The following is a 26,205-nucleotide window of genomic DNA, read 5'->3' as shown; positions in this document are numbered from 1 at the left end:
GGAGCGGTGTGAAGAGGGAGGGTGTGGGAGGTTGCTAGTAGATAGGAGTGGCCGAGTGGTACAATGTGTGGCATGTTACATGGTTGTTTTGTGGCTTGAAATCATAATGGTGAGGCCTAATTGTTGCCGCTCCAAGGATTAGAGCTCATTGGCACAAAAAATTGTAGAAAAAGGGGTTTCCATTAAGGGTGAAGCTTGTGAGTAGCTACATATATGAAGATGATGCTATTCTAGTTCGATTGTTAAGTTCTTATCAATTGTCTGCCTAGGGTTACAGCTAATTTTTCGATTCAGAGTCATAAATGTGAGTTAACCATTGATAAATTACCTTATTAAACAATGCTTATTGCTTCTTATCGATCAATGCTCGAATGTGTAACCTCAAAATTAGTAGGTGAATTTCTCGATGCCTCATTACAACCCTTATGACAACATTTACAACCCCTATTATGAACCCTTATACCAAGTATATATAAATATTCCCTGTCATTGGTAGTCATTGGTATTTGGTACCCTCACACACTACTGCGGGTTCTGTTCATGCGCAGCTACAGCAAACAACATCGGACCACACAAATTTAATTGACGTTACGATCTTCAATCCTCTCATCTGTGAGTTCGTTCATTTATTCATTTCCCTTTCGATTGAATTTCCCCCTAAGTTAATTTCTCAATTTCCCCCTTTTCATTGAAATTTCCCCTTTAATTTCGTTCAATCTTGTATCAAATTAGAATAGATTACAAAAAAATTGTATCTTTCTTATTTCTTTTTAATTGAATCTTTATAATCTCAGTCAATTTAGTGGGGTTTGAAGCATAAAATTTGTTGTTGAAAATGGGTTGTACTGTGAGGGAAAAACACATTAGAACAAGTAGAAGATCAAGATCAATGAAACCCACAAACACAGATGTTGATAATCTTCATCATCATAATCAAACTCTATTTAATGATAGAACTTCTGCACTGGCTAAGTCTATGCTTGAATCTGGGTTTAAACCATGGGCGTATAACATGGGTTTTAATGATTCTATGCAAAATGCTGTTTCAAACCCTAATAATAACCCAAATTCTAGTAATCCCCAGAACCCTAGTTTTGATGATTGTGGATGGGGGTATTGTACTGAGGAACAATTAGAGGAGATTTTGTTGAAGCAATTGGAGTTTTTGTACAATGAGGCGCTTTCGAAGCTTGTTTCTTTAGGGTATGATGAGGAGGTTGCATTGAAAGCAGTGTTGAAGAATGGACATTGCTATGGGGGTATGGATGTGCTGACTAATATCTTGCATAATTCATTGGCTTTTTTGAATAGTGGGTGTTGTGGAAATGATGGGGGTCATGAGGAGGCCGAGCTTATTTTTACGGATTTGAGGCATTTGGAAGAGTATTCCCTTGCGGGTATGGTTTGTTTGTTGCAGCAAGTTCGTCCCAATTTGAGTCGAGGGGATGCAATGTGGTGCCTCCTTATGAGTGATCTTCATGTGGGTCGGGCGAGTACTATTGACATTCCTATGCTTTCTTCACCTAGTAATGCAGTGAGCAATGTGGAAAGTGTTAGTACCAACTCCTCTGGTTCTGGAGTTAGTGTCCCCCCTGGGTTGTGTAAGTTCCATGGGGGTTGGGGTTTTGGAAATGGGCCCAATTCAGAGCTTCCTAGTAATGATTTTGGTGGCTTTTTCCCGTATTCAGAAGCTAGCATTCAGAGAGAGATTGATTGTGCTAAGAGGTTTAATCTCAGTCCTTCGATGAAGTCCCTGTTGAAGAGGAATGTTGCAGCCTTTGCTGCTGGGTTCCGCTCCAAGCAGAAGCTACAAATGCAATCTCAACCTTGCACCAGCTCTGTAGTTAGTGGTGATTCAACAAAAGAAACTGCACCCGCCACTGATGTGCCAAGTGAGCCTGGTGTGGAATCTAATGATAATAATCAAGACATTGTGAACTCTTTGTTGAGTAAATTTCAAGATTTGAATCTTGATGAGAATTTAGAGTGTGTTACAGAGGATCAGAAGGATGAGATAATCTTGACTTTGTTGCATCAAGTAAAGGATTTAGAGAAGCAGGTAAATGAGCGTAAGGAATGGGCTCATCAGAAGGCAATGCAAGCTGCTAGAAAACTTAGCAGTGATCTGACAGAGCTTAAGATATTGAGAACTGAGAGAGAGGAGACTCAGAGGTTAAAAAAGGGTAAGCAGACCCTGGAAGATTCTACCATGAAGAGGTTATCTGAAATGGAGAATTCTCTAAGGAAGGCTAGCAGTGAGGTTGATCGTGCCAATGCAGCTGTTAGACAGCTTGAGGTTGAGAATGCTGAAATTCGAGCAGAGATGGAGGCTTCTAAGCTGAGTGCATCAGAGTCAGTCACAACCTGTTTGGAGGTTGCTAAGAGAGAGAAGAAGTGTTTGAAGAGACTTTTGGCATGGGAGAAACAGAAAATGAAGATGCAAGAGGAAATTGCTGCTGAAAAACAGAAGATTGCTGACTTGCAACAGCAATATCTGCAGATTCTTGCAGATCAGAAGGAAGCTGAGGTGTGTAAACGACTAAACGTGTAATAATTGCTTATATTTTTGTTAAGTGCTGTTTTTATGTGCACAAAATTTCCCTGTCAACTTTTGCTGCAGTTACTCTCTATCAGTGAAATGCTGCTGCTGTGATGAATTTTTTTTCTTCCATGCTTACTTAGACTCTCTTGACGATCTTCCTAGGGTAACTAGGAATCTAGGACTTATCTGTTTGACATGGGTTTCGTAATGGCGCTTTTTCATGCAATTAATTGTCTCATCCTAATATCCTATGTCACTGCTTGGTTCAAGAGTAGGAAACTATCAGTACGTTGATGACCTAATTTGCTTAGATGTAGTTCTGTTTACACCTTTTTCTCTCCATTCTACTTAACAATTTCTCTCCATTCTACTTAACAATTGAGCTAAATTGATACTATATATCCTTTGCCAGTTTATATATGTTTGTCATGGTTGAAGAAATATGTCTCATAGGAAGGAGTACTCTTTTTCTAACTGTTTAGCTTTATGAAGCCAAATTCATAACCCTTTTGCCCTACATCATGGCCTGTATAATATTTGGAGGTCATACTACACATGGAAATTTCATAACTGTTCTTAGTATTCTGTATTTTTTCTAATTATTTTTTATTTTTTTTTTAATTTTTTATTTTGCTATTTAGCAAGGAAATTATCTATCCTCCATCAGGAATTAGCAAGCATGTATCTCAGGGTTTTGAGCTATGATATTTTGTTTTGTGCATTGCCTCAATCTAATACAAGGTATGATTTTGGAATGTGGGGTTAAAGGGAGGGTGATCTGTCTCTCAGATCAGAATTCTTCCTTTATTGCTGGCTTGATCCCCCTCAGATTAATTTGTTTGTTCATGAAATCATGAAAAAATTTAAAATTTATTCAGATCTAGGGATTAGTTTGAAATGAACATAAGTAATAAAGGATTTCAGTGCCATTTTTAATGGGTGGCACCCTCCAGAGTTCTGGTAGAAGTGGGAACTGAGCAAGGGTGAAGCTCTTCTTTACCATAATCTTTGCTGATTAGCTTTTGTTGACTTACCATTGAATATATCTGGAGTTTATAATCTGGCATTTCATTTTTGTGGGAGGATGAATTTTACTGATATGAAATGCTTAGCTAAACCTTGGATATGGAATAGTAAAGGTTATTTTATGTCACGTGAGATGTCATACTATCACTTAGGGAATCTTTTCATGAATTACCTTTTTATATCAGTTACTCAGATGACACTGATTTCCAATGCATGCTAGGATACTGGCCAAACAAATGGAGATTGTACTTGCCAAGATGTATTATCTTCTCTATAGTGCATCTCACATTATCTTTTCTAATTACAGAAAAAAAAAACAATAAAAGTGTTCTGTTATATAGGATATTCTATTGTCATGTACTTCCTCTGTTTAATCACAACACTTTTTCTATCACGCTTGTTAACGCAAACGCAAAACTTTGACCGTTAATTTATATATTTAATTATGTACTTTGCATTAGTTTAAATTCACTTAAAAATGATAAAAAATACCTTTCATCAAAAAAATTATAAAAAAGTAACATGTTACTTAATTACGTTTGTTATATGTTTATAAATGATATGGTCAAACTTAGTATAGAATAGTGCTAAAGTCTAAACTCTGTAATTAAAAAGAACGGAGAAAGTGTACTGTTAATGTTACTGAGATTCCATTAATTGACATGATGCAGAAGTGTAAGCTGCTCAATTTACTTGTAAAGTAGGTCAAATATACATCATACGAAGTATGTATTATAGCCTTGAATCACTTATGCAATAACCTTTGCTGCTTTGGTGTTGAGCATTGGTTGATTTTTGTGGGAAAAAAAATCCTGCATGCTTCAGAAATGAGAGGAAGGGTTTGTTTATGTTATGTGTATGCTTCTAAGAATCTAATTTATTTTTCATGTTGTGTTCTAAGACTTGAATTGTACTTTATGAAACAAGGGTTCCTGATTAACTCTTATCAACTCAAAAGGGAATAGAAAGAAGATGGCTGATTTTTCTGCAAAAATCTTTCACTCCTTTTTTTTAACTGAAAAGTAGCCCATTTTATTAAGTACTCTATTTTATCAGTTATCTTCCTTTATTCCCACTTACATTTTATTTTATTTTTTTATTTTTTAATCTTGTTCTGTATGTTTTCGTGATTATTCATTTAATGTGATTCTGCAATTTCCTGAGCTTTGCTTCACTAATATACAGTTGATAAAGATGTACATGCATTGTTCTTAGATGAATGTTGACATTAGCTATGTAAAAAAATTGCCTGTTTACTAACTGAATGGAATAGTTGGACAGAATTAAGGACTGTATTTCTGAGGTAATTTCTCCCATAGAATGGGACTATTATCTTTATAGATGAATCGATATAGCCTTGAATCATTTATATATGATTCCATTGAGGTTTACGCCTTGTATTCTGTACTTGGCCTTGTGATCATATGTGAATTTGCTTGTTTATCAAGTTTTAAGTGATACGTTTTTCATTGGATTTAATTCTGAACCAAGCATTTGTTTGAAGGCGGCTTTTAGTTAACAGCTGTAATGCACTTGCAGGTACATTACTATGTGTAAGTGTGCTTTATTATCTGTTTTTCTGCACCTGTTTGTCCTTGTTTTAATTATTTTCTTGATAATTTTGGTTTAACCTGTCCATCATCTTCCCCTCAGCCCCAAAAAAGAATGAAGGAAGAGATTTTGAAACGAAGGGGAAGAAATTGTGGCAAATTAGTAGCTTATTTTAAAATCTTATCTGGTGTCTGAGCTGTTTATTGCTAGTACACAATATTTTGAAGGGTGATGCCAATCTCTTCTAGTTGGCTGCTTATAATTCCAGCTGAAATTATCTATTTACTAAATCAAGTATATTATGACAGGCGAAGTGGAAGAAGGAAGTGAAGAAAAAGGAGCATGCGATGACTCAGGTGGAGGACGAAAGACGTTCCAAGGAAGCGACAGAGGGAAACAACAAGAGAAAACTTGAAGCCTTGCGCATGAGGATAGATATAGACTTCCAGCGTCACAAGGATGATCTCCAAAGGCTTGAGCAGGAACTATCCCGCCTGAAAGCAAGTGCACATCTCATTGAGCCACATCGTGATTCTTCAGATGCTTTTGCTACAGGACGCCCTGAAGCAGCAAAAAATCAAGGGGGGACTATTGCAAGGCTTCTCCGGGAATTGGATGAACCTGAAAAGGAAGGGTCAGAGAGAGAATGCTTGATTTGTATGAAAGAGGAAGTTTCCGTTGTGTTCCTCCCTTGTGCACATCAAGTAATGTGTGCTGACTGTGGCGAGGATTATGGGAAGAAGGGTAAAGCGATTTGTCCCTGTTGCCGGTGTCCCATTGAACAGAAGATCCACGTTTTTGGTGCTAGCTCATAGACACTCAGTTTGTGGCTGAAACATTTTTCCTGCACGGACTTCTACAGGTGAGTGCACTCTGCAGGAAACAATGTATGTAAATAAGAGGGGGTGGGGAGCAGAAAATCCATGTTATGTGCTTCTGTTTTCAAACTATCGAAGCATGAAATGCTATAAAATAAGTCACCAGGAAGGTGATTCGACATGGCTACCAGATGTTTGACTATACTTAAAACTTCACAAATGGTATATATTACATAACCCTTTTAAGAAGGGAAAGCTAATACTTTGATGCTAAGTTGTTGTAGCCTCTGGTAGACAAAATTGTGGTAAAATATACTGTTCTTTTGCATGCCTGTGATTGCTTTTATTCTTCGGCCTTGATAATATTCCGATATATTTGCAGTGATGTTTTGTTGCTGTTCTTTATTACTAGTACTGTTTGTGATGATGATTGCTGTAAGTAATACTTAGTACTAGAGTAGGAAGTACACTAACCAAGAAATAGATGTTGGAGACTTGGAGGTTGCTTAGGTTTGAGAAAGAGTTTGCTATACTATTGTTGAGTATTAGATGGCTGTTATATGTTAGCCATTCAGCCTCAATCTTATAGGAAACCCAGTTATCAGTGAATTTTGTTAGGCTAGGTCAATTTGAAGTATTGTTGAGTCCAAATTTTCAGCAGCGTGTTATATTTATTTAACTGGAGGATCTTCGGAAGGAGTCAGTGAAGGTTAATGATGTAAATGAAATTCAGTATCAGGATGAGTATATTGATTTCATCGGTCATGCTAGATGATAAGCTCAAACATAGAAATAAGTTTTGATAGGGATTATCAATTTCAATTTATAACTAAATATTACGAAGTATTTTTAATAAGTTTTGATAAGTTTGAATTAGCTAAGTTATAATAAGAAAAGATAAATTCAAATAAGTACCTATCAAGTAAATAAATCGCGCAATGTAAAATAAATGGATCCCCATTTTGCGTAGTGAAAAGGAAGGAAAAAAGAGCAAAAAAAAGGGAAGATTTCACTTCTTTGTTTCATGGTAAATTTGAACTTTGAACAGTAGTGTTAGGTGAGGTCAATATCTGTTACTCGTGAAACTTGCACCACCATAGTTGGCTGCAATAAGGATGTGGAGTTGGCTTGATGGTAGCACTCCCATCTCGTAACTTCGAGGTTACGGGATCGATCCTTGCCCCCAGCATATGCTGGAATTTCCCCGCCCCCCGTTGTACCCGCCCTTGTGGCTCATATGAATCAAAAAAAATAGTTGGCTGCAATAATAATGCATACGACCATAAAGGAATGATTAATTGATTAGGCTTGCTTGGTTATTGTAGAGATCAGAGAGCTATAAAAGCCAAATAGTATAAATAAACGAGATTAGTCTACAATTTTCACAGCTAGTTGACATCTATACCTATTACCAATTATAATCATACAATAAGTGAGACTTTCAAACTTGATATAAAAAAGTAGGTAATCGTGAGTTCGTGATTAGTTTTGACAAGTAAAAATTGGCTTAAACTCTATATAATAAATAATAACTTAATAAATCAAGTACTCGTAGGTAATAATAATCAACATCCATATAATCATTTTCCTTATCATCACGTACGGTCAACATCTTGACTTCCAAATCTTGTTAACTACTTCTTCCGTCCCACAAATTAGTTAACCTGATCCGACTCAAAGATTAAAATATTAAAACTAATTGTATATTTAACAAATATGTACCCAATAAATGAAGATAACTAGACTTGACTCGAACCAAACACAAATCGAATGAAGTAGTATCCCTTTAGCAATTGTGGTAAATAATAAAACAAAATTTGCTTTCTCATGCCCTTTGACTTTCCTATAAGTAACTATCTAATGAAAACAACCACCGTACCTTAAGCATCCTTTCATATCAAACCATACTTTTAATAGAATGCATGTGAATATATAAGAAAAGAAGCATTATAATTTATATCACCCTCAATTGTTCACATAAAGTTACACCACCCCTTATATTGTATCTAGCTATATTTTGTGACACTCATCAAAACTCTAGAACTTCCATAAACTCTCCAAACTACTATAATCTGCCACCAAAAACCTATATAATAATTATACCTTATATTATATAGTAACATATTCATTTATATACACTACTTAAGATCAAAGTTGAGCATTATTATTAGTCATTTGATTATATTCTTGTTTGTATCTTAGCCTTTAAGGAGCAAAGTATGCTCCTTTGTGAACTTGAGTATGGGGATTGATAGCATGGATGCTAAAGCAGGAGGTCCGGTTTCGAGCTCATTGAAAGGATGGAAGGATGAGAAGGGTATTAAGATGGGATTTTATGAAGAGAGGTTAAAGAGGTTTGTAGGTTTGGTATACAGAACATTCTTGGATGTTGGTAGAGAGGACCCTAGACGCGTGATCCATGCTTTCAAAGTCGGGTTGTCATTGACATCGGTGTCATTGTTGTATCTATTGGAGCCTTTGTTCAACAATGTTGGACAAAATGCTATCTGGGCTGTTATGACTGTTGTTGTTGTTCTCGAGTTTACTGCAGGTTAGTTTTTTGCTTGTTTGATACTTGATAGCATCATTATAGGGTCTGTTTGTTGATAATGTGCTTGATACTGGTTGGAAATCATATTTATGTTACTCGTGTTAATTTTGAAAACTGACAACAAAATGGTTGATGTAGGGGCAACATTATGCAAGGGATTGAACAGAGGACTTGGGACAATTATGGCTGGTTCATTGGCGTTTTTCATTGAGTTTGTTGCCAATAAATCTGACCATCTCTTTCGTGCTATCTTCATTGCATTTGCAGTTTTTTTAATTGGTAGGTTATGATCATCTATCCAATCCTGTTAAAACATTCTTGTTTTTATAAAGTGGTTGGGTTGATGATTTACCTTAATGGTTTGGACTTGGCAGGAACATCAGCTACATATATAAGATTCTTTCCATATATAAAGAAAAATTATGATTATGGGGTGGTGATATTTTTGCTGACATTTAACTTGATCACGGTGTCTAGCTATCGTGTCCATGATGTTCTGCACATAGCACAACAGCGGCTCTATACCATTGCCATTGGCTGTGGGATCTGCCTCTTAATGAGTCTCTTGGTTTTTCCACATTGGTCAGGGGAAGATCTACACAATTCTACTGTCTCCAAACTTGAGGGCCTTGCTAACTCTATTGAAGGTAAAGAGTAAATATAGACTTGAATCTGATGATATAAATAACTGAATCATGTCAAAATCTGTGTTCATCCTTTCATGTGAGCTATTAATGATGATTAGAACAGCAGCTTGATAACAGATCACAACTTCTGTGGTGTAACATAAACGGGATCACTTGAGGTAGTATCCGAGCCAAGTCTTTCTCCCTTATATAACTTCAGGGCTTGTAAAAGCGACCCAAGATTTCAAGTCACTTTACAGACTTACGAAAGTAACATAATATGACTTGGCTCCTATACTCTTCAGTTGATGTTCATTAAACTGTAGTAAGTACTAATATACTGATTAAGACTAACTTCTATTGTATACCTGTTTCGTAAAAGTAGTAGACAACATGGTCTTAGTCAGGGAAATAGTGTATGATCACATGATATATGTGAATGAAAGTCAAGTTTTGAGGTGCTCTTTCTATCAGCATGATCAGTAGTTACATTAAGTACCTTGCTATTGTTTTTGATGCAGCATGTGTCCAACAATACTTCAGTGACTCAAAATCAGAAGCTGAAGAAGATAATTTGTCTGACGATCCAATCTATAAAGAAATTTTGGATTCAAAATCTGCAGATGAGGCCTTGGTAAGGACAGTAATTTATTGAACAGCTGCTTACAGTTCTCTGTACATATTTTTACTTCTAAGATGAGCTATTTGCCAAATTCTGGTTGTTTCAGGCATTATACGCGAGCTGGGAACCTCGGGCATCCAGGTACTGCTACCAGTTCCCATGGAAGCAGTATGTTAAGGTAGGAGCAGTTCTTCGACATTTTGGCTATACTGTGGTTGCCTTGCACGGATGTTTGCAGACTGAAATACAGGTACTGCAGTTACATTTCTGATTAATCACTAGAGTAGCCCTTCTATGCTAATCTAGGTGAAGTTTTTCTAAGTAGCCTTAATGATGTTTTACCTTTGTAGACTCCAAAAGCAGTTCGCGCATTGTTCAAGGACCCCTGCTTCCGGCTTGCAGCAGAAGTCTCAAAAGTTCTAAGAGAACTAGCAAGGAGCATAAAAAACCGGCGTCACTGCTCTCCATCAATCCTCTCAGACCATCTCCATGAAGCGTTGCAAGACCTTGATACTGCCTTAAAATCTCAACCTCGGCTCTTTCTTAATCCTACACTTGATAACCACCACCCTGCTCCACCCAACTTTCTTGCCTTAGCAACTTCTGCCAACAATGGCTCTAAAAACTCCCCTACCATAGCCTCAACAAATTTTGCCATACCAAGTTTTAAGACGGACTCTTCTGCCTTACTCGAGTGGAAGAATAAGCGAGATCAGAAGACTACTACTGAGGTTCTAACACCTAAAGAGAAGGAAGGTGGAGGAGAAAGAAAAATGTTAAGGCCTACATTAAGCAAGATTGCCATCACAAGCCTAGAGTTTGCTGAAGCATTACCATTTGCCGCCTTTGCATCTTTGCTAGTGGAGACAGTTGCTAGGTTGGATCGCGTCATTGAGGAGGTAGAAGAGCTTGGTAGGATAGCTCAGTTTAAGGAGTTTAAGGCAGGGGATGACATTGTTGTTAAGTGTGATGATAAGCCAATTGGTAATGGCTATCATAATAACCATCTGCCTTCTCATGGTTTTGATTAAATGCTAAGAATGCTTTCTAACTGATTGTACTTAGTATGTATCAATTTGAACTTGATTATGCAATTTATTGAAATTGTGTCTGCTGTTATTGATGGTTAGTGCAGATGTGGTGGAAAAAGGGCCTAAAATTTAAAATGTAAACTTCATTTTGTCTGTGAAACTTGGAGCATCAAAATAGTAAAAAAAAAAAAAAACTCTTTTATAAGGCCCCAACATATATCATGAGTTCATGACATCAATTTTTCGAAACAAACAATTATAAGACAAAATAAAAAATGTGAAAGCCTCCAACTAAAAAGATGCAAAAACATCGAAAAATATTGTTTGCATCATGTTTAAAGCAGTGGAGATAATGTTTTTGTTTGAGTACGTTTAAATTAATTGTTTTAACAATCGTTATAGTCCTTATAGATATTGTATGACTTATTATTATTAATAATATTTTTGTCCTGTAAAAAATGTAGGATGGAGTAAGTATTTTTTTTATTAAGAAAGTACCTCGTATTAAAAAAAAAATTTACGATATCCTAAGATACATAAATAAAAAATACGTTACCTAGCAAAGATTGATCTGGTGGTAAAGTTTGCATCAAATCCCACTAGAGACACTTTGAAAGTGCGGGCTCGGACTAGGAGGACTTGTGAGAGGTTCTGGTTCGGTAGGGCTCTCCTTAACAATGAAAAATAAGAACAATGAATTAATGAAGAACATGATGAACAATTTGGGCCTTTAAATACAATGAAACCATCATTTTTTGAAATAAAGTACATTGAGATCATTAATTTTTTTTTTTTTTTTTGATTAAGTGAGTAATTAAGATAGAAAGTGAAAAGATCATTTTAAAACACAAAAACAAAAGTGAGAAGACTATTTTGAAACAGAATGAGGACGTGATAATAATAATTATATATGAAAAAAAAACCCTTTAAATCATTACAAAGGTCTCCGGCACAAAATCAAATCAAAGTGAAAATACATTTAAATGGTGAAATTAAAAAAAATCCTATTTGTCTTTAACAATAGCAAGAGGGACATGGTGAAACTTGGGGCAGTCGAGACCATTTGGGCGTCGACATCTTTCTGTCAATTCTGGACATTCTATGATAGTGAATTTCTTTAGGGTGGTGAGCTTGCTAAGGGATTCTGGTAGATATGTCAATTTGTGACAATAAATCAATTCCAGATCTTCAAGAGAGGACAAACAACTTATCCATTCTGGTATTTCCCTCAATTCTTCATTTTGCTTTAGTTGCAGATAACGGAGGTTCGTCAAATGTTGAAGACCACTCGGAAGAGTCACCATTTTAGGAAGTTCTCCAAGTGCCAAAGAGCGAAGATTAGTTTTGAAGGCTTTCCATGGCATCATTTCATCTCCCTCTCCACTTGTTGTTGGTTGTTCATTTTTTGATACATCAAACTCTTTACAATTCCAAAAGATCAAAATCTCCAATGCAGTCAGATGTTCCAGGCCTTGAGATATGCTTCTCAATTTACGACAGCTATTGAATACCAAACGTCGGAGAGAATAAGATAGAGTTGCAAATGCTTCTCCTAGACTTTTAGTGTTCACTAGCTTATCATCTAATTCGACAGTGAGCGAAGAAAGCTGGTGCAGACATTGTTTAGGGAGGGACATAAGTTGATCTTCCACATTATCCATTGTCAGCTCCTTCAACTTCATATCCGTCCTTCCCAAACCAGAACAAGATGCGGTTGTTGATGCCATCTCCAATACTGAAAGCCTCTCATTGGTCTCAATTAGTCTCAAAACCTCCACTTTTGACAAAGTGGCAGGAATTTCAACTCTGGGCATTGGAATATAATTAATTCCAAGAGATTACAAAATTGCAAGGATAGTTGATGTTGATCATGTTGTTGGCCCGCCTCAACTAAATCAGATGACGATGTACTTTCTGAATCATTTGTATTCTTAATTGCTTCTACTCTAGCTCTTTTCCACCATCCTTCTAGTTTTTTCATTCCCCACTACATAAGTACTTCAAGAGATGGGAAGAATAGAGTTTGCATCCCTTGCGATTTTGATGATGACGAGGAAGTTTCACATACACCATTCTCCATATAATCCACACTATCCATATACCAAATGGAAAGATGCTTCAAGAAACGTAGTTGACTAAAGACAGGGACTTGTTGACAACTGCAACTGTAAAGGTGAATTTTAACCAAATATGGGAGAGTAAAACACAAATCACCCCTCCTTGCCCAACTTGGGAGCTTCTGACCCCTATACCATTGAATCTCCAGTTTCCTTAAATTAGAATGCGGTTTGAGGCCCTCCAGCACAGCTTCATAATGGCTACAGTCATTAACATCTGTATATTGATCAAAGTCTATTTTCAATTCGGTCAGCCCCTGTTTCTTGGCCAGGTTTGCTTCTGCTGCTTCTTCTAGCATGTTCTTTTCAAGATCTCCGTAGATCATTATTTGCAGGTCACCTCTCAAGTTATTGAGTTCCTTTAGATCACTCAATTTAGCACTACTGTTGGGCTTGTTCGTTAACCCTGCAGAATGCTCATAAATTACTTTAAAATTAGGCAGCCTATTCAGCGAAATCAATCCTGCTAACCCCGATGGCATGTGAGTCAAAGCACAATTTCTAACGTCAAGGCTCCTCAAACTAGCAAGTTTTCTAATATTTTCTGGTAGAGTTCTAAGGTGTGAACACCAACTTAGATTTAGTGTTTGCAAATTCTGAAGATCTGTGATTGAATCAGGGAGTTCTTCAATATCTGTTCTAGATAAATTAAGGAATCTCAGGTGAATCAACTTACCTATTGAAGTGGGCAAACTCTTGAGGCTAAGGTGATGTAGATCCAACACCCGCAAGCAGGAAATCTTCTTATTAACTGTTGGCAAACTGATTCACTAAATGTAGACCCATCATATATTTGCTCCAGCACAAGAAACGTACGCATCAGCTTCAGATTAAACATGCCATTTGGGATTTTCCACAACGAAGTCAAACGATAAGAAAAGGACAAGTGGAGGATTCGATCATCAAAGTTTCTTTCTCCAAACTTTGCAAGCTTGCACTTAACTCCCGCCACTTCTTGAGCAAGATCATGCATTAAGTCGTGCATCTTACACCCCGTAATAGCACCCCAACCATTTTTTATTATATCCTGGAAAAAGCCCCTTTGCAGCAAAGTTTGAAAATAGTCCTCTGCAGCCTCATCTAGGCTTTGGTTTTCATTGATTTCAGAAATAATGAAACCCTCTGCCATCCAAAGCTCTTTCAACAATTCTTTGTCCAATTCAGTGTCTTTCGGAAGCAAAGAGCAATATGCAAAACAATTTTTCAATGGCGACCATAGGTGATGATAGCTAAGCCTAAGAATGCTCATAATATCACTTTGGCTCTCAGGTATATTTGCAACACTCGTATCCTTGATTAACAACCACTTTCTCTCCTCCTTGCCATAAAGCAGACTGCCTACGGTTCTTATGGCCAAAGGAAGTTTCCTACACTTCTTAACAATCTCCTTGCCTACCTCCACCAGTTGTGGATTTTGTTGAGCTTCTTCATTGAATGCCATCTTTTTAAATAATTCCCAGGACTTCTCCTCTGATAGACCTGGTAACTCATGAGGAGGAAAAGTGCCCATTATTTCAGCCACATCCCTTGATCGAGCGGTTACCACGATTTTACTTCCCTTCCTACCAATCTTCAAAAGGTCCCTCAACTCAAGCCATTTCTCATGATTTTCATTCCACATGTCATCTAGAACAAGCAAGTATTTCTTATCACCGATTTCTTTCCGCAATTGACCTTGCAGCTGTTCCATCTCTAGCTTGGGTATCTTTTTGTTGGTTGCAGACTTGAGGATCTTCTCAGTGATATCCTTGATGTCAAAGACATCTGAAACACAGACCCATAATCTCATTTCAAAGCATTCCTCAACCTGAAGATCATTGAATATGAGTTTAGCTAAAGTTGTTCCCCATGCCACCCATTCCCACAATTGTGATGACAGGGAGCATCTTGTCCCTCTGCGCGTGCTCGCCATCAGTGGAAGAAGAAGCGAGCAGCATGTCCAAGATGACTTTCTTATCATCCTCTCTACCAATAACTTGTTCAGCATCAACAAAAGAATAAGTCTGATCTCTCATAGGCCTCTTCATTACTCTCCTTTCCTCATGAGAGCAGGGTACAAAGTTGAACCGTGTACCATCGCTGACTATGTCATCAAGCTTTTCCCGAATTTTTTTAATCTTTCGGGAAACACGGAAGGCAAATGCTATCTGATTGTCGCGAGAGAAGAATGTTTGCACCTTCTTATTTCCACCCATGAGTTGTTTTCGTGCAGCAGTAGTAGCAAACTCATCAAACAAGTCATCGGCAGAATAGACAACAGTGGTAAGCCTGTCAAGCCAACCACGAACAGCATCATCAGATTGCCTCTCTTCAGCATACAACAACTTCCCTTTTATAGTGTTGATGGTATCCTTGAGCTTCTCAAGCCGAGCCTTGAAGCCCCAAGCTGAGGCAATCTCAGCAAGGGCCTTTGATCCAAGACTCTTCAGGACTTCCTCTGCAATGCCAAACACTACTGCTTCAGCCATTTGCTTCTTTCTCTCTCGCTCTTTTTTTCGGTATAGAATATCAGAATTTTTGATGATTCAAGTGAATGTTGTGAAGAAAGATCAAGGACTTGAAGATGATAATGTAGGCCATTAATGTTAATTCAATCAGTGAAGTTAGTATGGACAAGTGAGTATACTATTGATATTGACTAATCAACTCCATGCAAGGACAAGTGGCCCCGGCCTTGAGTTTGAAGACTGACTTTTTCTACGGAGTAGTAATTTTGATGAATAATTCAAATTGATAATGTGATATGTTGAATGGCAATCAGTCAATTTTAGTGTATACTGTATCTAACAATTACTTGAGAATATTCAACATATTTAGTGAATAATTTTTTAATAATGAACTTTTTAAGGGCCTAATTGGGTTCAAACCGGTGACCTAATGAGGTGAACATGATACTAGTCGCAATTCATATTAATGCTACTCGTGTTTGTTTTGAAAACTGACAACATAAACTAATAACTCACAACCTCAAGACACTAAAACTCACACAGAAAATGAACAAGGCCTGAATTTCATTTTCAGAAAATTTTACTGTATGCAAGTGCTTAGATGATTTCTAGCTGTCTTATTTACTTAGTGAAATGGTTGATGTAGAGGCAACATTATGCAAGCTAAGATTATCATTTTTTCGGTGATTTAAGTTGAATGGTTGTGAAGAAAGTTCAAGGACTTGAAGATGATGATGTAGGCCATCTGTAATAACTCAATCAAGTACAGAGTTGTATAAGAGTATACTGTTGACTAATCAACTCCATGCTAGGAAAAGAGGTCCTGGCCTCGAGTTTAAAGATAAGACTAACTTTGTACGAAAGACTTGATATCTAAATATGACTTGAGAGTTGACGGCTCAATAATCCGTATTTCCTCCATCACTTTTATACGGTTACATTTGGTTTTTTACATGGGTGTTAAAAAAAAAGGCCTTGGGGTTAAGACGTCATGTAAAATGAGAATATTTATATTGAGAGTAGGTAAATATATTAGTAAATGAAAATATTTGCTTTGATAGTAAGTAAATATTTTGGTAAATCGAAAATTATTTTCTAGTCTTGTTTTTTCACTCACTCAGTAGGGCAGAAGAGTCTGTCTTTAAACTTGGTATGGCAAAATTTGTTGAGAGTCTTGAGACTATGGTAGGGGAGTTTTTAAAGCTACTGATTGAGGGTCTTCCACCTAAAGAGAAGGATGGTGGAGTAGACAGAAATATGTTAGCAAGATTGTCATCACACGCCTCGAGTTTGCTGAGGCATTACTATTTGCGGCCTTTGCATCATTGCTAGTGTAGACGGTTGCTAGATTGGATCGGGTCATTGAGGAGGTAGAAGAGCTTGGTAGGATGGCTCAGTTTAGTATTAGGAGTTTAAGGCAGGGGATGACATTGTTGTTAAGTGTGATGATACGCCAATTGGTAATATCATAATCATCTGTAAATGAAGTGGTTAATAGTCCTTAAAGACTTAGAGTTTCAACTGTCAAAGGGATAAAAATTCTGCCAAAAAAGCCAAAAAAAAAAAAAAGTTCACCTTTAAGGGCCCAACCGGGTTCGAACCGGTGACCTATTGATCTGCAGTCAATTGCTCTACCACTGAGCTATGGACCCGTTATTGTTTCATTCATAGAAAAATATTTATTTAATATGACTATGCGATATACCTTTCACTAACAGAAACTTTCAAACTAAGATCTTGCAAAAGTAAATTAACTTTGATTATACTTTATAATAGGCAATACATTAAACTTTCATAATAATATACAGTAATTTATTATGAAATGATTGAAATAAAATAACGCGAAGTATGAATTTTATATTTTTTAACAAGAAGGTAAGGTGCCAAGGTGGTAAACCGGTGAATTCCTTACTAATCAAACCAATCATGTCTTATGATAAATTAAGAGAAAAGAGGAATAATAGAGCATAAAGGAGAGTAGTAAGTTACCCACATATACCTCCTAGGCTCCAAGTCTGATCTGAACTTGATGGCGTCGTGGCACGGTCGTGTACTCGTGTGGACATCAGCTTAATCTATTCTTACATGGATTTTGGCTACCTGTTCCAACATATAGCAGCAATATGAGATTTAAACTCACATTTTTATGTACCTATCATAATCATAAACATCTAAAAAAACTACTCTTCGTATTATCTATCATCTGTATGTATAGACTAATTAAGGATAATATTGCATACATCTAGACCTTTGTTAATCCAGAGTCACACTAGTGTCAAATCTTGGTGTCGTTTTGTTGGAAGTATTAAACAAGCAATTCAGATACTTAATTTGGTCTTATTCCTGTTAATTCTTTTGTTGACTGGCAGGAAGAGAAATGTTGTTACAGAGCAAGCATTAATGGATTTAATGCAATTGACTTCCACAAATTCTGTGACTTTGAGGGCCCTTGTGTTATAATAGGTTACACAAACAAGCAGCCCTTTAAGTTTGGAGTATTCAATCCAGAAGGTTACAGAAGCACAGATGATTGCTACGACACATTTGATGCATTCCTCTTTTACTGGCAAGAGAATGGGAATCTTCATCCATTAATACTACCTAAAGTTGGTGGCAGTGGAGCTGCCCTTTTCGATTATGCCCGTGGGGGGCCACAATTTGGCTCCGATGGACTGCTCATTGGCCCACCCCTAATGCCAGTCATGGGTGTGTTTACAAGACCTGATCTGAGTTCAGGTGCAGGTGATCTCAGGCAAGCAAAGTCTAGGCTGGGGTTATCCTATGCTAAGAGACCTGATGGAAAGGAGTCTATCAACAGGGATGAACCCAACACAACCCTTGAGGAGGTCCAAGTCTTCTACAGTCTAGACATAGCAAAATTATACTAATGTATTGTTTATTATCTTCCTTGTACAGCAACATAATTATATAATGGGATGGAGACATTTTTAGAGCTCTTTATGTCTTTGTACTAACAATTTTCAATAGTGTCCTAGATGGGTGTCCAAAAATAACACTAATAATAGCACTATAGCAGAATCGTGTACAGCATTACTAACACTAATTCAGAGTTCTAACATTGTCCAAAAAGATAGGATATCACTCATATTAGTCTAATACCAGATTTCACTTTGTATAATATCAGAAGATTAAACAAATTAAAACATTTCAACAACAAAACAAGTTTAACTTAACCAATTTCCAAAAAAAAAAAAAACAAGGTGATTGATAGTTCACCTTATTGATTTGGTGTTGGCAGCATTATAAAAACAGGCGTCATTGCTCATTTTTTTTTTTTTTTGGTTACGGTGGGCAATATATTAAGTTAAAACGTAGCTAACATCAGTACAGTACATACATATAGTATCAAAAGGCATACCAGTCATTGCTCATTTGCTCTCCATCATCTATCCATCTGTAACAACATTGATTAGGAATCAAATGACTACCAAAATAAAATTAAAAAAATGACAGAAAACTGAAAATATAAAAATTGCAGAAAATCAACTAATAATACGAGGATGATTGGGGAAAAACCTTATAACTTATTGCAAACAAGCAGGCCCAAATTGGATGAAGAACATCCCATTTATCATAATAAATAGTTAATCGTATATGAAAGTGATTTCAAGTTGAATTTCTTTTTCCTCTTTTATGGTGGGGATTTTTCTAAAAAAAACTTAGTTTTGATTTAATTTGCATGTAGTTATTGAAATTCATTTTGGTTTTCAAATTAATTTTGGTGAGAGATAATATTGCAGGAAAATAGTACTTGAGATATTTTGAAGGAGGCATGGAGGTGGAGAAGCGAGAGTTGGTGACACTTGGAGTTGAGATGAAAATTAAACAAGAATAGGAGGAAGAAGAAAGAAAACCCAACAAAAGCCTAACAATTTGCCCCGTAGCAATCCCTTCCTCTCGACTTTTCAAGTCTTGGATACACTTAGGGTCTGTTCTGATTTACTAAACTGAGCTGAAATTGAACTTAAATGATTAAAGCTGAACTGAACTAAACTAAATGAGAGAAGAAAATCAAGAGCTAAACTAAAATTAAGCTGATTTTTATTTTTCTTTTATTTTTTTTTTGTGTAAAAAAGGACTGTATATGTTTGTAGTGGTGATAGAGATATTTAAGTCACTTTTGTTGTGATGCACCTTAACATTAGAATATGGCCACTAGCTTCACTTTTTCGATGTTAACCATCATGTGACATGCACGTGATGTATAAAAGATGTCCTTTTTTTTTTTTACCCATACTTATGAGGAAAGATAAGGAATTTTTGAGAAACTTTTTAGGGATATAAAGAGAGAGAAAGTTAAAACTTAGGACATGGGGCGACATTTTTTGTTAAACTTAATAGCATATGGCGAATTTGAACATTTTGATGAATATATTGCGAATAAAGTGGAAACTTAGGGGAATTTCCCCTGTTTGGTTGGGTTGAAAACCTTTTCCAGGAAAAGTATTTTCCTTATTTTACATTGTTTGGTTTGGTCGGATATGAAAAGGAAAATTTGGGCTAAAAGGCGTTAATGAAAAAATCGGAAACAATTACTCTTACAATGCATTGCAAACCCAGGGTGAATAGAGAAAATTTGCGGTGACAGATTTTTGCGCTCAAATCTGCAATCTTCAACCAACAATCGATACAACGTCTCTACATAAATCAACTAAATGCAATTTCTCCAAATATCAAACCTTTATTCAAGGTCTTTCTTAAAAAAGAAATACAAAAAATCAAGGTCTACTTCAATTTTTCAAAGGCGGAAAGAAATTCAATAGATTTGGAAGTTATGAAGATTTTCTTTTTCGATTAAAATTGAGGTAATCTATCTATAAATTGATTTTTCGGTTTCAGAATTTGTTTCTCGATATTTATGATTTGATTGTTACTGGACATTTGATATTTTTTTTTTGTCGGTTATTGAACTTTTAAATTGTACTTCCTCCATTTTTATTTAGATGACTAATATTCCTAAAAAGAAAACGTCACAATATTTGACCTATACTATAAATGGAAAGTTTTTATCTACAAACTCACATAATCACACTTAATTGCCCCCACTTACCATATGCTTAATAAGTAATAATCCCCTGCTCCTTCAACCCTTCTCCATTAAAGCCCCACCTTCCCCATCAAAACCACCACCCTCGCCGGGATCACAATCTCACCGGAAACCACCACCCATCTCCAAATACCACCACCCTTCCACCACCACTCTTTATTTTTGGTTTGAAGATAAAAAAAAGGAAAAAAAAATAAAATTGAAAGGAATAATTGGGTAGATCTGATGATAGAGAAAGAGGGTAATGGGTGGAACCTTGGTTGAAGGAGAGAGGAATTATGGTGGGGAGGTGGTCATGGAAGTGACGCAAGACGGAGAATGAAGTATTCTAGGGATTATAATTTATTATCATTTTTGTGCTTATGGCAGACTTGGTGATTTTCAATTTTGCATTGCCAATTGGAGAAGAAGGGGCAAAGGTTTTGGGATCTGCAGACGAGCAGAAGAAAATTGTTTTATCAACTTCTGTAAGTGTTTCATTTTCTAATTTTTGCATGTGGGTTTTCAATCATATACTCGTATATCGGAGATAAACTTATGTAGTTGAGAAATACTTTTGTTAGCTACCTTGAATAAAAATGGTTGTATTGTATGCGGTTGTTTGGTTGCATGTGGTTGGTCTTTGAATGCTTGTACAACTGTTTGATTTCAAGGCTATTAGCTCAAATGATAGAGCAATGTGCAATAGTTGTACATGGTGTGGGTTCAAGTCCTACATAGCTTATGTAGACTATAAGTATTGCTTGCTTATAGCTCATGGTATGATGTATTTTGGTTAAGATTGTAGCTAGGAAGATGTCTGAGTGCTCTTGTGTTATAAACAATTGTTAGCAACCAAATAGTAAAAGTGATCTTAACCTTGGATAAAAGTGACCCCAATCCAAGACAAGTTTGACCCATACCAAAAGTAACATACTCAAAGGCAGAAGTAACCTAACCAAGGACAAAAGTGATCTTACATACAGAAGAGAAAAAGTGACCCTAACTAAGTACAAAGGTGACCTTAATTAGTTAAGGGCAAGAGTATAGATGCATTACAAAGTTCTCCGGCATGAAATCAAATCCAAGGGAAAATACATTTATTAGCCTGCACTCCTACAATATACCATACAGAGCAGGAGAGTATCAAGTACCAAGTACCAACAGACAACAGTACTAAAATAATCTAATCTATTACAGTAACAAGAGGGACATGCTGAAACTTGGGGTAGTCTAGACCATTTGGGCATTGACATCTTTCTGTCAATCCTCGACATTCAATGATACTGAGTTTATTTAGGGAGGTGAGCTTGCTAAGGGCTTCTGGTAGATATGTCAATTTGGGACAACCCCGCAAATACAGATCTTCAAGAGAGGACAAACAACTTATCCATTCTGGAATTTCCCTCAATTCTTTATTTCCTGATAGATTCAGATAACGGAGGTTTGTCAAATGTTGAAGGCTACTCGGAAGACCAAACATTTTTTTAAGTCCTTCAAAAACCAAAGAGCGAAGATTAGTTTTGAAGGCTTTCCATGGCATCATATTTCTGCCATCTTCGTCTCCCTCTCTACTTGGCGTTGGTTGTTCATTTACCGATACTTCAAGCTCTGGACAATTCCAAAAGGTCAATTTCTCCAATCCAGTCAAATGTTCTAGGCCTTGAGATATGCTTCTCAAGCTATTGCAGCTAAAGAATTCCAATCGTCGGAGAGAATTAGATAGAGTTGCAAACGCTTCTCTTAGACTTTTAGTGTTCACCAGCTTGCGATCCCAGTGAACAGTTAATGAAGAAAGCTGGTGTAGACATTGTTTAGGGAGGGACATAAGTTGATCTTCCACATTATCCACTGTCAGCTCCTTCAACTTCAAATCAACCTTTCCCGAACCAGAACAAGATGTGGTTGTTGTTGATAGAGTTGTTGCCCTCTTCAATACTGAGAGCCTCTCACTGGTGCCTGTTAGTGTCAAAACCTCCACTTTTGGACAAAGTGGCAGGAATTTCAACTCCGGACAATATTGTATAACCAATTCTGAGAGATTACAAAATTGCATGGATGATTGATTATGATCATACTCTTGGCCTGTCCCAACTAATTCCGGTGACAATGTACTTTCTGAATCATCTGTACTTTCAATTGCTTCTACTTCTTTCCACCATCCTTTTAGGATTTTCATACACCTCAACTCAAGTACTTCAAGAGATGGGAAGAATATAGTTTGCATCCCTTGCAAATTTGATGATGGCAAGGAAGTGCCACATACACCATTCTCCATATATTCCACACTTTCCATAGACATAATCTCAAGACGCTTCAAGAAACGTAGTTGACTAAACATAGGGACTTGTTGACAACTACAGTTGTTAAGTCTAATCGCAACCAAATTTGGAAGAGTAATACACAAATCACCCCTCCTTGCCCAACTTGGAAGCGTCTGACCCTTGTACCCTTGAATCCAAAGTTTCCTTAAATTAGAATGCGGTTTGAGGCCCTCCAGCACAGCTTCATCATGGTTACAGTCATTATCAGCTAAGAAAAAGGCTATAATCAATTTAGTCAGCTCCTGTTTCTTGGTCAACTTTGCTTCCATTGCTTCTCCTACCATATCCTTTTCAAAATCTCTATAGATCTCTATACGCAGGTAACCTCTCAAATTATCGAGTTCCTTTAAATCACTCAATTTAGCAGTACTGTTGGGCTTGTACCTTAATTCTGCAGAATGCTTATAATTTACTATAAATTTAGGCAACTTATTCAGCGAAGTCAATTCTGCTAACCCCGATGGCATGTGAGTTAATTTATAACAATCTATAACATCAAGCCTCTTCAAATTAACAAGTTTTCTAATATTTTCTGTTAGTGTTCTAAGCTGTAAACACCCATATAGATTTAGTGTTTGCAAATTTTGAAGATCTGTGATTGAATCAGGGAGTTCTTCAATATGTGTATTTGATAAATCAAGGAATCTCAAGTGAATAAGCTTACCAACTGAATTGGGCAAACTCTTGAGGCTCAGATTATGTAGATCCAACACCCGCAAGCTGCTAAACCTCGTTGTTATATGTTGGCATATGAATTTGCTGAAGGTAGACCCATCATTTATTTGCTTCGGCAAAATAAACGTACGCAGTAGCTTCAAATTAAGCATGTCATTTGGGAATTCCCGCAAGGAGGTCAAATGATAAGCAAATGACAAGTGGAGGATTTTGTCATCAAAATCACTTTCTGCAGACTTTGCAACCTTGCACTTGACTCCAGCCACTTCTTGAGCAAGATCATGCATCAAGTCGTGCATTTTGCAACCCGTAATAGCACCCCATTCGTTTTTTATTATGTCCTGGAAAAAGCCCCTCTGCAACAAAGTTTGAAAATAGTCCTCTGCAGCTTCATCTAGACTTTGGTTTTCATTGAATTCTGGAATAATGAAACCCTCTGCCATCCATAGCTCTTTCAACATTTCTTTGTCCAGTTTAGTGTCTTTCGGAAACAAAGAGCAATATGCAAAGCAATTTTTCAATGGTGACCATAGGTGATGGTAGCTAAGCCTAAGAATGCTCATAATATCACTTTGGCTCTCAGGTATATTTGCTAGACTTGTTTCCTTGATTGACAACCACTTTCTCTCCTCCTTACCATAAAGCAGACTGCCTACAGTTCTTATGGCCAAAGGAAGTTTCCCACACTTCTTAACAATCTCCTTGCCTACCTCCACTAGTTGTGGATTTTGTTGAGCTTCTTCAATGAATGCCATATTTTTAAATAATTCCCAAGACTTCTCCTCAGATAGACCGTGTAACTCATGTGGAGGAAAAGTTCCCATTATTTCGGCCACCTCCCGTGATCGAGTAGTTACCACGATTTTACTTCCTTTTCTACCAACCTTTAAATAAGCTCTTAACTTCAACCATTTCTCACGATTATTATTCCAAACATCATCTAGGATAAGTAAGTACTTTTTATCACCCAACTCTTCCCGCATTCGACCTTGTAGCTGTTCCATATCTAACTCTGGAATCTCTGTGTTGGTTGCAGACCTGAGGATCTTTTTAGTGATGTCCTCAATATCAAAGCTCTCTGAAACACAGACCCATAATCTCATCTCAAAGCACTCCTTAACTTGATGATCGTTATATATGAGTTGAGCTAAAGTGGTCTTTCCCATACCCCCCATTCCCACAATTGTGATGACAGAGGGCATCTTGTCTCTCTGCTTGTGCTCGTCGTCAGTTGAAGAAGAAGCAAGCAGCATGTCTATGATGACTTTCTTATCATCTTCTCTACCAATAACTTCCTCAACATGAACAAAAGAATCAGTCTGATCGCTCATTGGCCTACCCATTACCTTGTTAGAGCAGGGCACAAAGTTAAATTGTGTACCATCACTGACAATGTCAGCAACCTTTTTCCGAATTTTTTTAATCCTTCGGGAAACACGGAAGGCAAAGGCTATCTGATTGTTGCGGGAGAAGAATGTTTGTACCTTCTTACGCATTGTGTTTCCGTCAATGAGCCGTTGTCGTGAGGCAATGGTAACGAACTCATCAAACAAGTCATCAGCATCGTAGACAACAGTGGTAAGCCTCTGTAGCCAACCACGAACAGCATGGCTTTCAGGATGATTATCAGCGTGCCTCTCTTCAGCGTCCAACAGCTTCCCTTTGATAGTGTTGATGGTGTCCTTGAGCTTCTCGAGCCGAGCCTTGAAGCCCCATGCCGAGGCAATCTCATTAACAGCAGTTGATCCCAGATTCTTTAGGACTTCCTCTGCAATGCCAAACAGTACTGCTTCAGCCATTTGCCTCTCTCTCTCTCTAGAAATCAGAATTTATTTTTAGTGAATCGTTGTGAAGAAAGATCAAGGACTTGAAGATGATAATGTAGGCCTTCTGTATTAGTAAAATTGTAAGGAGTTGACTAATCAATTCCATTCATGGTCAAGTGGTCCGGGTCTTGATAGTGTGAAGACTACGGTGTAAGTGTGTAACATTTCTTAGTATTTTGATGAATAATTCGAATTGTTGACGTGATATGTTGAATGGAATTTTTTATGGATACCTACAGTTGACTTGAGATTCAATAAAATGAATTTTTAAGGGCCTAACCATGTTCAAAGCGGTGAACTTGATACTAGTTAGAAGTCGTATTTATGCTACTGCCTACTGGTGTAGTCGTATTCATTTTGAAAACTGACAACAAAACTAATAACTGACGAAGACCTCAATACTTTAAATCTCACAGAGAAAATGAACAAGGCCTGATTTTCATTTTCAGAAAACAAAATTGTATGCGAGTGCTTAGATGATTTCTAGCTTTCTTGGGCAACATTATGCAAGGTACTGAACAGAGGACTTGGGACAATTATGGCTGGATCATTGGCGTTTTTCCTTGAGTTTGTAGCCAATAATAAATCAGTAGGTTAAGGTAGAAGACCGACTCTTCTGCCCTACTTGAGTGGAAGATGAGCGAGATCAGAAGACTGCTACGCCTACTAAGGCTATAACACCTAAAGAGAAGGAAGGTGGAGGAGACAGCAAAATGTTGAGGCCACGTTGAGCAAGACAGCCATCACAAGCCTAGAGTTTGCTGAGGCATTACCATTCGCCGGCCTTTGCATCAATGCTAGTGGAGAGCGGTTGCTAGGTTGGATCGTGTCATTGAGGAGGTAGAAGGGCTTGGGAGCATGACATTGTTGTTAAGTGTGATGATAAGCCAATTAATAATGGTTATCATAATAATCTGCCTTCCCTTTGTTTTGGTTAATGGATTTAAGAATGATATCTAGTTAATTGTATTTAATATGTACTTCAATGTGTACTAGATTAGT

At 37.1% G+C, this 26,205-nt stretch overlaps 4 protein-coding genes, 1 non-coding gene and 1 pseudogene across 6 annotated transcripts; 3 read left to right on the top strand and 3 right to left on the bottom strand.

Moving 5' to 3' along the window:
- The first annotated feature begins 514 nt into the window (after window positions 1–514).
- On the top strand, window positions 515–6,124 carry LOC145598675 (MND1-interacting protein 1-like). The gene is made up of 2 exons (XM_081655056.1): window positions 515–2,527; window positions 5,428–6,124. The coding sequence occupies exons 1-2, from the start codon at window positions 836–838 to the stop codon at window positions 5,932–5,934; spliced, it is 2,199 nt and encodes a 732-aa protein (XP_081511182.1). The 5' UTR covers window positions 515–835; the 3' UTR covers window positions 5,935–6,124.
- A 1,867-nt stretch (window positions 6,125–7,991) lies between these two features.
- On the top strand, window positions 7,992–10,857 carry LOC145598094 (aluminum-activated malate transporter 12-like). 2 transcript variants are annotated; one of them, XM_081654400.1, is made up of 6 exons: window positions 7,992–8,488; window positions 8,627–8,767; window positions 9,076–9,135; window positions 9,636–9,748; window positions 9,843–9,986; window positions 10,087–10,857. In XM_081654400.1, the coding sequence occupies exons 1-6, from the start codon at window positions 8,179–8,181 to the stop codon at window positions 10,765–10,767; spliced, it is 1,449 nt and encodes a 482-aa protein (XP_081510526.1). In that variant the 5' UTR covers window positions 7,992–8,178; the 3' UTR covers window positions 10,768–10,857. The 2 variants fall into 2 exon arrangements, with proteins under 2 accessions (XP_081510526.1, XP_081510525.1); XM_081654399.1 differs by having other exon boundaries at window positions 8,863–9,135.
- Window positions 10,858–11,653: 796 nt separating this feature from the next.
- On the bottom strand, window positions 11,654–15,352 carry LOC145598093 (putative disease resistance protein RGA3; annotated as a pseudogene).
- A 1,559-nt stretch (window positions 15,353–16,911) lies between these two features.
- On the bottom strand, window positions 16,912–16,983 carry TRNAC-GCA (transfer RNA cysteine (anticodon GCA)). The gene has a single exon. It is a non-coding gene; the product is annotated as a tRNA-Cys (tRNA).
- A 678-nt stretch (window positions 16,984–17,661) lies between these two features.
- On the top strand, window positions 17,662–18,262 carry LOC145599165 (uncharacterized; the record flags this gene model as incomplete). The annotated part of the gene is made up of 1 exon (XM_081655575.1): window positions 17,662–18,262. A coding segment is annotated over one exon (558 nt), but the record flags the coding sequence as incomplete, so codon positions are not given.
- Window positions 18,263–21,564: 3,302 nt separating this feature from the next.
- LOC145598092 (disease resistance protein RGA2-like) lies at window positions 21,565–25,176 on the bottom strand. Its single transcript, XM_081654398.1, has one exon. The coding sequence runs from the start codon at window positions 25,174–25,176 to the stop codon at window positions 21,565–21,567; it is 3,612 nt and encodes a 1,203-aa protein (XP_081510524.1).
- Window positions 25,177–26,205: the final 1,029 nt, after the last annotated feature.

This window comes from Chenopodium album, chromosome 20 (genome assembly GCF_948465745.1).
Source record: "Chenopodium album chromosome 20, dcCheAlbu1.1, whole genome shotgun sequence".
Classification (NCBI taxonomy): Eukaryota; Viridiplantae; Streptophyta; class Magnoliopsida; order Caryophyllales; family Amaranthaceae; genus Chenopodium; species Chenopodium album.
Note: the sequence above shows the minus strand (reverse complement) of the source record. Positions and strands in the feature narration are given on the sequence as shown.

What these genes read in the sequence shown, in the direction of transcription:
- LOC145598675 (XM_081655056.1), top strand. Translation starts at nt 836, where the DNA reads ATGGGTTGTACTGTGAGGGAAAAACACATTAGAACAAGTAGAAGATCA. An exon ending in CAGATCAGAAGGAAGCTGAG is followed by an intron (nt 2,528 to 5,427) that starts GTGTGTAAACGA and finishes ATATTATGACAG; the next exon opens with GCGAAGTGGAAGAAGGAAGT.
- LOC145598094 (XM_081654399.1), top strand. Translation starts at nt 8,179, where the DNA reads ATGGGGATTGATAGCATGGATGCTAAAGCAGGAGGTCCGGTTTCGAGC. An exon ending in ATTTGCAGTTTTTTTAATTG is followed by an intron (nt 8,768 to 8,862) that starts GTAGGTTATGAT and finishes TGGACTTGGCAG; the next exon opens with GAACATCAGCTACATATATA. An exon ending in GTTTGCAGACTGAAATACAG is followed by an intron (nt 9,987 to 10,086) that starts GTACTGCAGTTA and finishes TTACCTTTGTAG; the next exon opens with ACTCCAAAAGCAGTTCGCGC.
- LOC145598092 (XM_081654398.1), bottom strand. Translation starts at nt 25,176, where the DNA reads ATGGCTGAAGCAGTACTGTTTGGCATTGCAGAGGAAGTCCTAAAGAAT.